General features: G+C 39.8%; 1 protein-coding gene across 1 annotated transcript in view; it reads right to left on the bottom strand.

The window, feature by feature from the left end:
• Nucleotides 1–15,797, bottom strand: part of ryr1b (ryanodine receptor 1b (skeletal)) — a 43,521-nt gene that overhangs the window by 13,916 nt on the left and 13,808 nt on the right. Inside the window, 57 exon segments of the mRNA XM_033976721.2 lie at nucleotides 1,533–1,625; nucleotides 1,717–1,804; nucleotides 1,888–2,098; nucleotides 2,101–2,130; nucleotides 2,200–2,284; nucleotides 2,286–2,339; nucleotides 2,341–2,382; nucleotides 2,384–2,523; nucleotides 2,609–2,739; nucleotides 2,834–2,915; nucleotides 2,998–3,106; nucleotides 3,179–3,305; nucleotides 3,393–3,453; nucleotides 3,834–3,883; nucleotides 4,127–4,248; nucleotides 4,361–4,428; nucleotides 4,509–4,624; nucleotides 4,699–4,822; nucleotides 4,916–4,991; nucleotides 5,092–5,169; nucleotides 5,261–5,404; nucleotides 5,484–5,573; nucleotides 5,646–5,724; nucleotides 5,839–6,002; nucleotides 6,092–6,232; nucleotides 6,343–6,433; nucleotides 6,549–6,769; nucleotides 6,853–7,022; nucleotides 7,092–7,212; nucleotides 7,326–7,437; nucleotides 7,521–7,704; nucleotides 7,776–7,911; nucleotides 7,990–8,084; nucleotides 8,356–8,488; nucleotides 8,593–8,710; nucleotides 8,788–9,061; nucleotides 9,144–9,287; nucleotides 9,366–9,471; nucleotides 9,550–9,750; nucleotides 9,861–10,403; nucleotides 10,511–10,955; nucleotides 11,029–11,255; nucleotides 11,331–11,417; nucleotides 11,522–11,684; nucleotides 11,760–11,920; nucleotides 12,026–12,158; nucleotides 12,267–12,613; nucleotides 12,695–12,903; nucleotides 12,982–13,156; nucleotides 13,942–14,147; nucleotides 14,232–14,379; nucleotides 14,465–14,624; nucleotides 14,695–14,778; nucleotides 14,866–14,969; nucleotides 15,072–15,176; nucleotides 15,266–15,482; nucleotides 15,588–15,780. Coding sequence (XP_033832612.2) covers nucleotides 1,533–1,625; nucleotides 1,717–1,804; nucleotides 1,888–2,098; nucleotides 2,101–2,130; nucleotides 2,200–2,284; nucleotides 2,286–2,339; nucleotides 2,341–2,382; nucleotides 2,384–2,523; nucleotides 2,609–2,739; nucleotides 2,834–2,915; nucleotides 2,998–3,106; nucleotides 3,179–3,305; nucleotides 3,393–3,453; nucleotides 3,834–3,883; nucleotides 4,127–4,248; nucleotides 4,361–4,428; nucleotides 4,509–4,624; nucleotides 4,699–4,822; nucleotides 4,916–4,991; nucleotides 5,092–5,169; nucleotides 5,261–5,404; nucleotides 5,484–5,573; nucleotides 5,646–5,724; nucleotides 5,839–6,002; nucleotides 6,092–6,232; nucleotides 6,343–6,433; nucleotides 6,549–6,769; nucleotides 6,853–7,022; nucleotides 7,092–7,212; nucleotides 7,326–7,437; nucleotides 7,521–7,704; nucleotides 7,776–7,911; nucleotides 7,990–8,084; nucleotides 8,356–8,488; nucleotides 8,593–8,710; nucleotides 8,788–9,061; nucleotides 9,144–9,287; nucleotides 9,366–9,471; nucleotides 9,550–9,750; nucleotides 9,861–10,403; nucleotides 10,511–10,955; nucleotides 11,029–11,255; nucleotides 11,331–11,417; nucleotides 11,522–11,684; nucleotides 11,760–11,920; nucleotides 12,026–12,158; nucleotides 12,267–12,613; nucleotides 12,695–12,903; nucleotides 12,982–13,156; nucleotides 13,942–14,147; nucleotides 14,232–14,379; nucleotides 14,465–14,624; nucleotides 14,695–14,778; nucleotides 14,866–14,969; nucleotides 15,072–15,176; nucleotides 15,266–15,482; nucleotides 15,588–15,780 — 8,318 coding nt within the window.

Here is a 15,797-nt window from a genome sequence, read left to right as displayed (position 1 = left end):
GAAAGATGCGTAACAGCCATGTTTTACAACATCAAAGGCTCCTCTACTCTAGAAAGCAGAGACACTGGAGACAAACCACATGTGCACACATGCTTTACAGTTCATTGGCTACAATATACAGCAAATAAAAGCTAGAGAAAAGATTTCTATAAACAGAGATTTGTACTGCATTATCTGATTACATACAATGCAGCTTCACTGTTAGTAGAGCGACCATCAGCAAAGGCCCACAGGGTCAGCTCCAATGCTCTGAGCTCCTCTCACTCTCATCCTTTAACTACAGATGCCCATTACTGGCTGTTGTTTGTTATTGCAGTGCCACTTCTCAATCCTTTAAGACACATGCATGACTAATTACAAAGTATTATATTCATTTTTATATATAAAAGGGACACTGTAATTAACAGATAACAGAACCTAGTAGCAGCAATGTTCAACTGGTAGTTGACCGATGGAGGTTTAAAGCAAACAATAAATCAGGATAGATTTTATATGACATTACTATTACTACATACAGTACATTATAGAAATGAGTGAGAATCATTAGATATGAAGGTAAACGTTAAGATGGTGAAATGATAATGAATGTGCTACTAAAACTGTGATACATAAAGCTAATAAAACTATTTATAGATGAAGTCAAAACAGCAAGTCTTCCCCACACCCAAAAAGATTTACCACAAGAGCTGAAAATTCAAGCATAAAGATATATATCACATATAAGATGACCATAGTATCATCTTTATCCAAATCAGTTTATTCAATAAGAAATCATTTGAAAACAAACGTTTCAATCGAACACAAACAGGGTGATGGTGCCCGGTGGCAGAAACTTTACACATATATAAAATATAATATAAAGTATACAATACAGTGCTTTGAACTGCGAAACCGAGCGCCATGGAAACCTCACAGGCTTCTAACACTCTGCAGAACCACTCAAGTGCCCTCCTCACACACAAGACACAGACTAAGACACTGTCAAAACACTTTATAACACACATTATACCCTTTGTATCATTTCAGTCATGTCTGTAGTATGTATGTTACCTTGTGATCAGTGAGGTGTATATTTAATGTACCAGTATCACTGACAATACAAAAACAACACTCATAAGCCTAAATGCTGCCCTGATCTTAATAATAAAGTTTTCTTTGTGTGGACATATTTTTGTGTGTCAAGTGTAATCCATGGGAGAGTCTGAAAAGCTTCCCCGGATCGGGTGCCATGCGGTCAGCACAGCTCTCGTGCACAACTCAGTCTAACCTCTTGCATCTCCGGCCTAGTCACCCCGCATCCAACCGTCACAGGATATGAGGAAAAAACATAGTTAGCAACACCCCAGTCACCACTGACTAAACCATCAACTAAAATTAAAGGGATACAAGTAAATTCGTTTTTTAAATGTATTTATGAAACAATAATGCCTCCACTCAAAATGGGAAATTTTAGTAAGTTATCACTGATCATGAGTTAGTAGTTTAGAGCGAGTGTTTTTTAAAATCTATTTTATAGCTTTGGCTCTGCTCACCTTGCTCATCTTGCTCTTACTGTCAGCCGTCAGGAAAGACATGTTGTTGATCTCGTTCATTACCACAAAGTTTTGCTCTTCCCTTTTAAAGTTCTATGAAGAAAATTTACAAAACATACAATTGTATAATGTACAATACAACAAATGACAACAACCCAAAAGAAAGGGGAAGTCAATAACTTACATGAGACTTTGACCAGAAGATGAAGACCTCTCCAACCATCCTAAATAAATCCTCTGCATCAGGATCAGGACAGGTCAGCCACCTCGCTCTTCAAACAGAAACAGAAACACATTAATATATTCTAAATTGTATACTAATACCAATCATACATCTGATAAACAGTGTGGTTACCTATTATTATCCACATAGCGGATAAGCAAAGGGTAGAGAGCATACAGATCTCGACAAAGTACAGCAAACTCATCACGGATCGTTCCATTTTCACTGTCCACTTCTGTCTTGCCCTCCATGCGCAGATGGTCCTCCTCAGCCACCACTTTGGATGAGCGTTTCTTCAGCTTCTCCATGGTGGGGATGAAGTTGTGATTTCAGCATCTCAGGTTTGGGCTCTGCTTACAATGGGCTGTGCAAAGACTGGAAAATTATGTGAAGTTAATATTCAGATAACATACCAAACATTTAACTTTTATTTTGTTCACTGACCAGCTAATCTCTTCATCCAAGAGGCCTCATCTATACCCAGGTTGTTTACCACGATCTTCATGATGCTTCCCAGCAGTTGGTTGAGTTTGTTCGGAGGTCACATCAGTGCAGAGTTGGCCCTCCTGCTCAGGAAAGTTCTCTAGCCCCTCTCTCCCACCAGCGAGGCAAATAGTTACACAGCATAAGGCAAAGTGATCTCAATCACATGAGGCATCTCTGTGTAGCGAGCACCAGAGTCAGCAAGATCATGGATTTCCTTCATTAAGACTTCCAGTTCTGGGATGTCAGGACAAAGCTCCTCTACTTGGTTTGGAAGACCGAGGACTAGACAAATGGATAAAAGCAAAGTGAGAATTATTGTTCCTATAAATTGACTGACTGAGATTATTAAAAAGAAAATCAAACGTACTGGATCTTTCTCTAGGGGTCTTGGTAGTGTAAACAGAAAATGTGTTGTACTCATTGAGTGTTGGTTCAAGGAAGGCTACAGGCATTGCTGCTGCCAAATGTGCCAAACACTCTCCGAGGGCTGGACGCTGCCTGCACAAAAAGAGAAGGCAGGGGGCAATAGTCAACAAAGGACACATTTTTAACTAACATTTTTAACAGCAAACCAAGGGTTGCGCCAACTTACTTTTCTGCATGAGGAGTCTTTACAGTGCCCAGAGAATAGATGCTGCACATAATGCGGTAGCAGGATATTTGCAAGTCATCCACTTGAATAAGAAAAATAAATGTATCTCATTAAACATATTTACAGAAAATATATATATCCAATAAATACAAAGTGTGACTTACAGATAACATCATCTCCAAACTGGTGCTGAGCGATGTGGTCAAACAGAGTGGTGAGCACAGGGAGCAGGGCTGTAGTGGTGTAGTTGATGTTTTGGGCCACACCTTTGACCTACAGCCATAATTATGTCAATAACACTGATCCACAGTGGAGAAATTTAAATTGTGTAAATCTTTTTCAAACCTGATTTCGACTGGACACTTTTCCCAGTTTTAGATTCTCAACCATTTTCTCAATGTCGTCTGCTGCACTCTCAAAGAACTGGCGAAGGCCAGCCTTCACAATCTCTGGGCCTGATTTCATTACAGTTCTTGAGGGAGAATAACAAGAGATAATGTTAAAAAGTAGTAAGAGTATTTTGAATTTCTAAGTCTAAAAGTGATTACAATGTAGTCACCTGGCATCCAACGAGCGTGAGAGAATGTGAAGACAGTTAACCACCGCACCTGCATCAGTTCCTATATAAAATGCAACAATCAGAATTTGGATTTCGTTGGGGATTTAAAAATAATAATACAAATACACCACGCAGCACTGATCCAAAGCATGGCATAAATGCTTATTTGGCCAAATTAATATTATGTATTATACAATAAAATATGCAAATTACATAATTGACTCTACTAGTAAATGGATTGAGGTGGGCTATTTATACTCTAATGGCTAAAGTTTTCTCTATTAAGATTAAGGCACATGCTAAGGGAAAAAAAATAGATAATGTAAAATGAGCAACAAAGGCAAGCATTAGGATGTAGGAGTAAACACAGTGAACGAAAGAGATTCTGATCCACAAAAAAACAAAAGTAAAACCAGGACAGCCATCATGCAAACTCCTTACCAAAGAGAGATACTCTGTGTCTCACCAAAGCAGCCAACTTACAGAAGATACTATGGTAAAGGGAGAAAGAGGAGAGGTGGGAGGGGTATTAAGGGAAGAAGGTGATGAAGATATTTAAGATGATAAGGTAAGCACATTCAAGAAATACATAAGAATTTATGATTTAGGACAGGAGAGACGCAACATTAACAGTAATGGCAGAGAAGGCAGACACACTATATTAAGGGTGCAATGTAACTGGATTAAACAATTCAGAAGTAAAATGTTTAAGTGATTTCATTTGTTCAAATCACCTTGCAATCATCTCTTTTTCCTTATTGGATGAATGGCCTCCACTACCCAAGACTTTGGCAGGAGTGGACAGGAAGTACAGACAGTGGTTCTTGAAATACTGATTTACAAGCGGTAAAAGGATCTATAAAAAACAATACACAGTTGCACCTTACAAATCAATTGCCACTTTTAGTAGTGATTTCAATAATACAGTATATTGTACAACATAAAATTATAAATCCTATCTACTTTACCTTAGCAAAAAACTTAATCTCTTGCTCGTGGGGTGACTTCTCTACTCTTCCACTGCTAACTACAGCCTCTATTTTAAGGAACGCAGATTAAGTTATATAAGCACAGAATGAACTTGGGCAATTTTCTGATTTTATCAAATGTAATTACCAAGATGAGCAATGAACTCTTGTGCAATGTCCATCCATTTAAGAAGTTTTTGAAGGAAGCCATAAGCAAAACGTTTCTCAATGGAGGAAATGTCCTGTTCCATGTCCTTCAGGCCCCTGGTTTCATAGATACAATAAATGAGTATAAAAAGTGCCATGAAGTAATAACTGTAACTAAAATACCCTTTTACCTTGTGACGGCATATCCATTGAGTTGAAGGAACTTGAGCAGGTCTTGGGCCTTCTCTCTGTCCCTGGCCTTCTCCTTGGCCGTCAGGGTGTCATAAGGCACAAGCAAAGGATGGGTGCCACCGCCTACAATTATATTCCTCATTTCAGAATTTCCATAAATATATTCCAATAAAAAACTCAATAACTAGACATTAATGGAAAATAGATTTATTTTACCTTTGGCTTGAAGTTCCAGTTTCTTCTTCCTGCCCCAGGTGTTGTGATAGTTCTCAGCTAACTGCTCTGCCATGGACTACAGAAAGAAGAATATATCAACATTTATGTATGTGGTAATTGATTGTCACTGAGTAGATATAATAACATATTGTGCGACTATGAAAGAAGAAAGATACCTGAAGTTCACGAGATAAAGCCATTGCTGTGATATCAATTGGTTGAGGGTTGTAACCATGACTTGGATCATACGTGGCCTAAAAACATTTGTGGATAAATTTGTAAATTCATTTTGAGTCCTTGAGTCCAGCTTTTACTAAAAGCATCAATGAAACACAATCTCAATACCTGGGCAGTTTGGGAGATTTTGCGTGTGGTGGCAGCTTTCTTTTCAACATCTCCTTCCCCGTCTCTGGCTTTTTCCAAGGTCCATTCCCATGCTAACATTGCTTTAATAGATTCCTTTATGGGCCATCGATAAATCTCCTTGTCCTGGGATCAGAAAGGCACAACCTCATTAACATATGGATTCAGAAGTTTAAAACAAATACAAATGATTATGCAAAAGTACCTTTTCAGAGAAGGTTTTGTATGGTCGGAGCATTGGATGTGTCTTGGCATTCTCATCCAACACTTCACCATAGGTCCAGTTGTTTTGGATCTGGAATAATTAATTATAATTAAAGTGCATACACAGTGAAAAGATTCCATCACAATTTAGTTAGCTACTGACCTTTTCAAAAGCCCATCTGTCATGAGTATGCTCTGCATATTTGTTGATAAATCCGTCAAGCCGTTCAGGGATAATAGTGCTAAAAATACATGGATATGAATTAAAACTATAGTAGCTGCAATGCTATAAATACACTTTGTTACTGAAAACAAGCAAGAGTATCAAGTGAGAAAATAAAGATCTCAACACTCACTTAGTGGTCTCCACAGGTTTAGGGTCGAAGTTGCCTTCAGCATCCACAGAGGCCTTCTTCTCAGTGTGAGACGAGTAGGTGGCATCAACATAATCAGGAGGGATGGCGCCAGCAATGGCACAGAGGCAGGGCATGGCAATCTTGAAGAGCTCAGCATCAAATTTCTAGAGTTGTCACACAAAAGTTTAACTCAAGACAAGGGAAGCGCTGATTAACTTTCACACTATATTAATTGATAAAATGAATCTTTCACCTTGTGTGCTAAAGATTCAAAGATTCCCCAGAACAGTTTTCGGGAGAGATGCAGCTCCTCCTCTGAGGTCACCCCAAAGTTAGCCCAACCATTAGGCAAACAGTAATACTTCCAGCAGCGCTCATAGTGATTGGTCAAAAGCTGAGGAAATTACAGGAAAAAAAATTACCTTGTATGAAACTATTTATAAGAATAATATATTATATATATATAAAGCTAAAATGAGACTTTTTGAGACATTTAAAACTAACCTTAAGAGGCATCTTTGCATATTCATTAAGGATTGGCACATCAAATACCAGCCGTCTAAGCAAATGCTGCAGCATCGATGGCCGTAGATATCTGTGAGCATTTAAAAAGTGGGAGTAAGTAATGAAAACATTTATTATAGCATTAGATTCATGCAAGCATTTTAATCACATCATAAAATTTAACCAAATGCAGGATTTTAACTTACTTGCAGAGAGACATGAGACACTCTTCAATGACATCTCTCTGAGCCTTGGTTAGAGCTCGGCCACGGGACAGCCTGTAGATGGTGTGGAGCATGGAATCAATCATGATCGCCCGATGGTCCGTCCCAGCAAAGAGGGGGGCACATTTGGTAAGCAGAGGCAGCACAGCGGAGCAGAGGTAGCGGTTCAGTGCCAAGGCCATTTCAGTTGTGCTGAATGCAACCTACAACCAGAAAGAGGGGGGGATTATGCTCAATGAGCAAAATATTCACAGTAATGAGACAAATGACAGTTGTTTGAACTCACAGTGTCCAAAGATGCTGAGGCTCTCATGTCAGGAAGGAAGCCGACCTCCAGCACATGTAGCAAGAAATCCTGATTATCAATGCCATACACTCTGTCAAGGAACAGTACCATGGAGGCCTTATGGTCCGGCACAAAACTAGCAGACATCTTGGGCTCAATAATCTGACCATCTGAAATAGACAAAAAAAAATGAATACCAAAATATTGTATGATATACAAAATGACTGATCATATTGTACCTTTGCCGAATGCTGGAATCTGCACAGGCAAGCTAATGACTCCCACCAGATCCTCTATGGGCACCAGTGACCTCAGAATGGCCCTGATTCGTAGAGCTTCACCCTTACCAGCTTGAATCAGCTGTGAAAGTGAACATAGATGGTAGTGCGTTAAAAAATACACAGAGCCAAAATAATGAATGACTTAATGAATGCAAAGTTTAACACACAAGTTTAAAGCACAATATTACTTACATGCATCTCAGGAGCACATCGGCCAAGCAGATCGATAAGCGCAGAGTAGAAAGACATAATGGCATTCCCGAGATGAATACGGTTTTCCTCATGTTGCTCTTCCCCACCAAACCTTTCAATCCAAGATCAGAGTGTTAAGTGATCATTTTAAGTAAGAATATTAATTTTGTAATACAAAAAAACACTCATTCTTACATGAATCTTCTGTCCTTTTTGACAGTTGGTCCATCCCTGGCTGGATCTTCAGAGATCTTGATTGCATCCTCCATAGCAGCCAGTAAACCATTGCCACCCTCACCTCTGAGAGCAGGTCCAAAGCACTCAGGCCGACGGATAAGAAGACGCACAACAACATTAGCATTCTCCTCCACGCTCTCTCCTGTGAAGACAAGGAATCAGAGGAAATATCAAAAATAACATCAAATTTTTGGTATCTATAATCTCACAGACCATTGACAAAGACAGCAAAGCGCAGAAAATCAAGGTATCTCTCTCCCCCAACTGGGTTCCAGCTGATATCAGGGTATCCTTTAGACAGAAGCATCGGACACATTTGAAGTCCACAGCCAGCCAAGTATGTCACCACCTGCAACAGCCAACAGACAAATCACTGCACCAGATATTCAAATTAATTACATATATTTCTGTTATGGTTTGGTCATACCATTTCCAAGTCCTGCTCTTGAAGAGCCAAAGCCAGTTCATTATTGTCAATGCAGGAAGCTGCGGCTACATCTAGAGGAGTTGACCCACGCATGCCTGCAAATGCATAAAGCATACAAATGATTTATTGTTTATAATTTTAACTCAATGTAATGTTTGCTCAAGGAAAAAAAAAACTCTTAAAAACTTTTGTCCAGTTGACAGAATTACATTTTCTTTTGCAGTCACACTATCATCTTATAGTCATACTAAGCATTTTCTATTCTAACTCTAAAACCACCACCCACCAAAATAACTGAATGAAGAATACTTGTTGTTATTATAAGCATGGGCTATAGTGTCTTCTTTTTGAACATATGATACAGACCCAGGCCGATGCCACTGTTCTGTAGAAGATATCCCAGATGGTCAAACATAGAGCGTTGGTTCTGACGACTGATGCGGCAAAAGTAACACAGGAAACGACAGCAGTTGGTCACCATTTGAGGGAATCGTATTTCCTGATTAAAAATATACACATTACACACATTGTATATTGTATATAAGTCAAGAGGTCTAATGATAAACCCTCCCCTCCTTAGTAAAATCAATAAAACATAAATACCTTTGAGTCTCCACCTCCACCAAGCACGTTGACCATCACCTCCATAACAGTCTCGTGCATGCCAAGAGCTCTCATCAGGTTAGGGTGTTGGTAGAATACTTTATTGTTCATGATATTGCTATAAAAACAGAAAAAGTACAGTAAATAAGTAGTGGTAGCAAAACATAATGTGACAAAGAAAAAGATCACACTAACCCAATGCTTTGAATCATAAGTCGCTCCTCTTCTGGACCCATTTGTACAATAAGAAGTGAACGGATCTGTCCCAAACACTCTAACAGGTCCATAGTGTCTTGGACGGACACAGCATTGATTGAATAGGCTTTGGGCAGAGCTCTGATTAACTCCCCAAGCCCATCGTACTGCCTATGGAGCAGGCTGAACATAAGACGCACCAGCTCAGGATTCTGTATATAGGACTCCTGTGCCCAGTGGATCATAGTGTGGGAGATAAGCTCCTGAAGCGTGCCTTGATGAAACCATGATAGAAGGAATTAAAAAGAGATGTGCATAATATTAGAGGTGTTGTACACGCTCATAATGTATCTTACTTAGTTTTGGCTCTTCCTCAACCTCAGGCACCTCTTCTTCCTGTTTCTTTCGCAAACTTTTCATCTTCTCAACGAGACTGAGCAGCCTGCCCCTCAGAGAAGTATCCACCTCCTCCTCTTGAGCCTCCTCCTCAATATGGATATCTATGGACAACATACTCATTAGAAAGGAAACAAATGTGACTGGATGGGACAAAAAATAGCAGCAGTGTGATTATTTACCACAGTGAAGCAGTAGGTCCTTATGGAAGTCCGCAAGACTCTCCTTCACTTCTTCAGGAACTGGGCAGTCTTCATCCTCATGCTTGAAGTTGGTCAGCAAAAGTACCTAAAGGACATAACACATACCATAATGAATGTATTGTAAGCAGTGTCAATAAAATAAAAATACATTTAAAATAGTAACCTGGTCTTGTGGAGGAGATCTGAACTCCCGAGTCTTGCGTGCTGTCTCAGCAGCTGACATGGTGAATGCTCTCATTAGTGCATTGTAGCGCACACGCTGATTGCTTTGAATGTTTTGGACAAACTGGTCTGAATAAGCCACAATAGCTTCCACTCTGTGGCGCAGCTCACAGTCACAGAAGTACTGGAGAAGTTTACACATCTATGAAGAGAGAAATAATAAGTATTTTTAAAAGTTTTTTTTTTATTATTATTATGGAAGAAAAAATAAATAAAACTAAAAATAAATAATAGAAATAAGTGATTATTTACCTGTAGTTTTACAGACTCTGGGAGTTTCATCTGGAGCAGTCCTTCTTCCAGACCCTCCTCTTCATCTTTAGGCTCTGCCTCCACAGCCTCCGCCTCCTTCTCCTCCTCTGCCTTTTCTCCGTCCTCTTTACCCTCCCCCCCACCCTCTGCCTCCTTCTGTCCTTCCTCTTTTGGTTCTTCCCCTTCAGCTTCAGTTTTCCCCTCAGTTTTTGCTTCCTCCTCTTCATCACCGACCCCTTCATCCTCCAGCTCCTCTTCTTCCTCCTCCTCTTCTTTCTCCTCTGCCTCAGCTTCTCCCTCCGCTTTCTCCTCTACTACCTCTTCTTCTTCCTCCTCTTTTCCACTGAAGACATTGGGGTCAATCATTTTGAGGATGTGCTTTGTGTCTTCATCATCAAAGATTCCCATAATAAGCAAAGTGCTGATCAACTTCAGAATGGGAACAAAGTGGAACTCCACACTGCCCCCTACTGGATCTCGCATGGCCTGGCTACCATCCAGCACAGCCTCTGTTAGCATGCTGATTGCCCTGGTCTTCAGTTCCTGTTGGCAAAAATATTTATAGTTTATTTATAAATCTATCTAAATTATATATATTATGAAAAGTAACTACCACACATAATATTGCTTGTGCACAATTGTTTGCCTACCTGTAGAGGGAAAACCGGACTGAGAGTGTAGAGGTCAGGGTCAGTGCCGACGAAGTTGATTGAAGAGAAATGAAGCTTTGGTCGTAAACAAGTAGTGAGTCCTACACCAGGAAGAGAATGGGCCTTCTTTGTATCTGGATAGAGGTGGATGCTTAGAGTTTCCTCCGTCATGGGGACAATAAACTCCCTGTTGGTGCCTAGACGCGCCCGCTTAGCAGACTCCAAATGGATGCTGATAAGTAGGTCATAATAACCACTACGCAGAGGTCCAGGGAGGTAGGTGTTTTCAATGGCATAGAAAAGCTGAGATTCATCAACATGGCTGCAGAGGGCATGAGCCACCCGATTGTTGCCCAGAGCGCACACAGCACAGTACAGCATCAGGGTGTGGTAGTGGAACTTCATTAGATCCTGGCGCTCTGATAGCTCCAAAATGTCAATGCATCTAAAGCAAATGACACATTATGCTCTATTACTTTAATTTTGCAATAACAAAATAAACACAATTTAAGTTTTACCTGTTTTCTTCAGGAATGTGCAGTGCCATCATAGTGAGTGGTTCTGTACACTCCACCACCCAGCCCAGTCTCTCGCTCACTTTGCCCACTTCAGGGTTGAGGAAGTGGTTGGGCATGCGGCTCCATATGACCGGTGTGAGCATCTGGACATCTAACCTGGGAGGGCACTGCGGCACTGGGTTATTACGCTCGCTGCGAAACATGGCTGCTGAGATGGGCATGATGTTCTACAGAAAAAGCACAAGATGACTATTAAAAACAGCCTTTATTGAACACTTCACAATTATTTTACATTTGCTTACCTTCAGTTTGCCTAATTCAAGCTGCACCATGTTCTGACTGGAGGGTTGAACAAATACAGCAGGGAACAGCTTGGTGTTTGGCTCGACCTTTGATTAAAACATTGTCAGTTTTAGAATCAAATGACTATGGATGTGTATTATGATTATACACATTTTGTTGATGATGAGTAACTATGTCATATAGAACCAACCTGGTAAAAAGCATTTATTTCCTTGCCGTTTGCTGTAAAGGTCATAAGTCCTGTGGCCAAATCAACAAGACACCCAACCACCATGTCCTCCTGACTGAACCGGGTCTGCTGAGTGCTGACCAGGTCACCTCCCCAAACCATGTAACAATTACTGTGCTTCATGCTACAAAGGAAAGAGGGAACTATTTATTGAGATTCAGCTCTTATCTCTATTAGACACAGACAATACAAAACAGACCTGTCATGGATGTTGCCCCTGTCATCTCCAACAGTGACAGTGACATTGCGAACTTTGGAGAGATCAAAACTTTGATCATATTGATGGTAATCAGGAGTGACCCAACCAACCCACACTCCAGTAGGCTCCTGCCCAGCAAAGATCCTCACAGAATAATAGTACTGTAGAAAACCAAATACAAAATAATTAAGACATAAAAGATAAAATATTGGAGACATTGTTCAATTATTTAATTAAAAATATTTCAAAACTGAGAAAAAGCTTACAGTTGTGGTATTAAGGATAATCTCTGGATCGTCCCTATCATCAGGCACCACGTCTTCCACTAAACGGGGCACAGCTGGAGGCGGAGGGGGGGAAAGAGGTGTCATTGCAGCTTTTTTGGCCTTTGAGAAGAATCTGAAAATACAAAAAAAAATTATTTTAGTCATTTTTTTATTAAAATAATCAACCTATGTTTACAACAAAGTATTGAATGAATCTTTTTGGTAAATAAGCAAAACATACCCCTTTTTCTTCCCCTTTTCAGACATAGTATCCTTCTCATTCTCCACAGAGAGCTCCTTTGGTACTGACGGCTCTTTCTTTTCTTCTTCTTGTTCTTTTTTACTGGCAGATTTCTTCAAAACTTCAAACTCTGAGTCAGGCTCCACAACCACCACCTCATCCTCAGGTATTGTGAGGGCCCTGGTGAGGAGAGTGGTGCCGGCTGGTATCTTGAAAGTCTCATTAAACTGGACTGGCATGCTTAAACGAAGGAAGAGCATGTCCGTATTGGCATTTTGAGAGCCGTATGTTTTGTGAGTAACTTTCAAACAAGGGGCGCTGTCCACTGTCCCATCCACATGAGATACCTGAAGAACAGATTGAAAGATAAGCACTCCCCAATGTATCAGATAATTATTTGTAGTACTTTATTCATATATAAATATTACCTCCATGTGGTTGTGATCTGTGGGGACTGGAACAAACTGAGGCAAACTTTTACTAAACCACATGGTCGTATCACGCTTCATATTTATAGCAAAAGGTTCAAATCCCTCCTGTAGGCCGCAAATGGCAAAGTAGCGCAAACTGCTCACATTCTGACCAAGATTGATTCTTCCAACTTGTGAAAGGCCCAGTGCACAAACTGGGATGAAACCTAAAGAGAAAACAGTTGTAAATTTTTGAACAAATGTCTGTACTGTTATTATAAGAAATGAAAAGAGAAACTGCCTACCTTCCCCAATTTCAATGTCTTTGAACGCCATTTCTGAGCCTGAATCACTTATCAACATTTCACCATTGAGAGTGAACATGATATTCATCTCAGTCAGGTCAATCATGCAGCCGACCACATCTCCAGACTGCCACTGACGGCCAAAGGGCTCATTGCCTATGTGCCATCTTTGAGCCTAAACAAAAATAGTTTTGTCAGACATTACACAGGGTTTTGAATAGAGGGTGCCATTTTAAGGACCTTTAACCATTCAAAAGATAGAATATTTAGTGCTGAATTGTTGAAATGTATAGCAGCCGTACTACTTTTCCATCACCCTGAAACCCATGAATAGACCCTTAAATAAAAGTTCATAAACAAATACTTTCTAAAATCCCCAAAATTGAGCAATTAGAGACAAAAGTGAACATAATGCAGGTTCAAGTCAGCATTAGCCACTGAATATGGGAGAAAATGTAAAAAAAAAATGGTTTTGGCAAATGAAAACCGCTCAGCAACAAGTAAGACATATCAGTCAAGAGTTATAAAACATGAAGTAATGTGGTCTGCCTTATTTGTTTATTTAAACAATAAGGCTTCATAAAAAAGAGTTTAATAACCAAACTCTTTTTTATGAAGCCAAAATCTTGATTACATTTGCCTCCAGTTGCCTTTATTTCAGAATTTTCAACATTTTGATGACATAGCACTTCTATTGTTGGTATGTTTACCTTTGTTTTAGTTTTTTATTCATCAATTGTATCCACATTTTGTGCTCTTTCTTGTAAGTTTTTGGTTATAACAACTGTGGCAATGGTACAGCCCTATTATGGACCTGGTTTAACCCTAATTTAGACCTGAAATATTCATGTTATATACTTGGTTTAGAACAGGTGGTAATTGGATTTAAAAGTTTGAAAGCCACTGACATAGCATTTTAAAGGATCTATTGATAAGAGACTATATAAAGCTATAACTGACCTTATTGCCATTGAATACATAGGCAAGTTCATCTGCTCCAAGCTCAGTGTCAGATCGGACACTAGGACGTGCCCAGCCGACTCTCATCTCTCCAGTGGTGACAGCCTCAAACTCAAAATACCACTTTCCCTGAGTAACAGCGTACGACCTCTCTGCCCTGAAGATTCGTACTTTGTCTCCCCGGGTGTTTTCAAGGCCATGGCCACCTGCAAATGAATAGAAAATCATATCAAATTAGTGCATTAATTAAAGAAGTAGTGATATGTATGTGTTCAGTGAATGAAACATACTGCTCTCCTGATCTGGAGGCTCGATGTTGTAGCCGTAGCCAATGAGGGTTCGGACAGCATTGTTAACACTGTCTCGGTTGGTTTTCTTAGTTCTCTCATCCAGCAGATTGTAAGGTACCAGACGAGGGTTACGCTTATTTAGGATGTCCTACAATATATTATAAATACTTTGATAATATGTAAAGATGTTGTATTTATAGTATATAATCTAATAAAAAAAATAAAGAAAATACCTGTACAATGCTGTAGGTCCATCCTTGTCTTACCCGATCCCTTGCCCACACATTGTGCCCATTTTCTGCCAGTTTTTCCACAAGTTGGTTCTGGTTGGGTGTCAGTTTTACGTGGTTAAGGTCAAGGGGGGCAGGCTTATATCCATTGCTCATCACATAGCTATTAATAAACAAAAATATAAATTTTAAAATAATTATGAAATATTGTTTATATGTAAATATTTATGTACGTCTTAGGTAGCTTGATCTTCTTCAGGTTCTCCTCTGCTTTCTCATCACCCATGCCAACATGGCAACCCAAGGCCAACAGAGTCCTACAAAAGATTACAGATTATACACCAAATGTAACATGATGAGTAGCGGTGATATTTGGCAAAAAAAAAAAAAAATCCTTCACTCACTTCAGAGTTTCTCCGGACATCTGCAAGTTGTAGTTTCTCTCTGGTTCAGGGAGACTTTGGAAGTCCACCAGACAAGGATGAAGTTTCTTGTTGTCATCCCTGAACTGAGACAGAAGAGTTCAATGGTAATATGAAATAGCATTATTGCTACTCAGCCTATGAATAGTCTAGTTTTTCAGTATATACAAGTATATATCTGTACTTACAGAGCCATAGGTCCATCCTTGCTCAATTCTAGTGACAGCCCACAGCTCGTGAATATTCTCTGCTAACTTCTCTCGAATGCGCTCCAGGTGAGGTGGCAAAACAATCTATTTAAAAGTAACACAAATTTAGCTCAAACTTCAAAACTGACATAAGCTTACAAAAAGTTTACAAATGTACATTTGACAAACATTACCTGAACAGTATCCACTGGGCAGGGAGTGAAAGAAGTATGAGTAAGAGACAAGGTTGGTCCCAGGAGATTTCGGACACCGCTAAAATCATGCTTGTACTCCTTTATGGGTTCAATTCGCATCCTCTCTCTTGGTAGCAGAGCTTCATAGCATGGGGCATAACCGGGAGGTGGCATGAACTTGAAGTCTCCATGTCGACCACCAAGGAGAAACCGAGCCCTGTTTTAATGTGTAATTCGTTTATTTTATGTTTGTATAAAACACTAAAAAATTATGATATTACTATTAATTGTAGTGAATTGTGTTAATTTAACTTTATCTTACTTGACTCCAGCAGAGAAACTGATGACAGGGAAAAAGAGGCCATCCACATTGAAGTTTTCAAACATGCCTTGAACTGGGTGGCCATTGATGCGGAAGGAGATACTGGGCACACTCAGATCTAGACAACAGCTCACAACATCATCCGCTGCCAGAGTGTGTGCGCTGGGAGATGCAACCTGACGAGGTATGGTACCTGGGGTGCAACAAATT

This window comes from Periophthalmus magnuspinnatus, chromosome 13 (genome assembly GCF_009829125.3).
Source record: "Periophthalmus magnuspinnatus isolate fPerMag1 chromosome 13, fPerMag1.2.pri, whole genome shotgun sequence".
In the NCBI taxonomy this organism is placed as follows: domain Eukaryota; kingdom Metazoa; phylum Chordata; class Actinopteri; order Gobiiformes; family Gobiidae; genus Periophthalmus; species Periophthalmus magnuspinnatus.
Note: the sequence above shows the minus strand (reverse complement) of the source record. Positions and strands in the feature narration are given on the sequence as shown.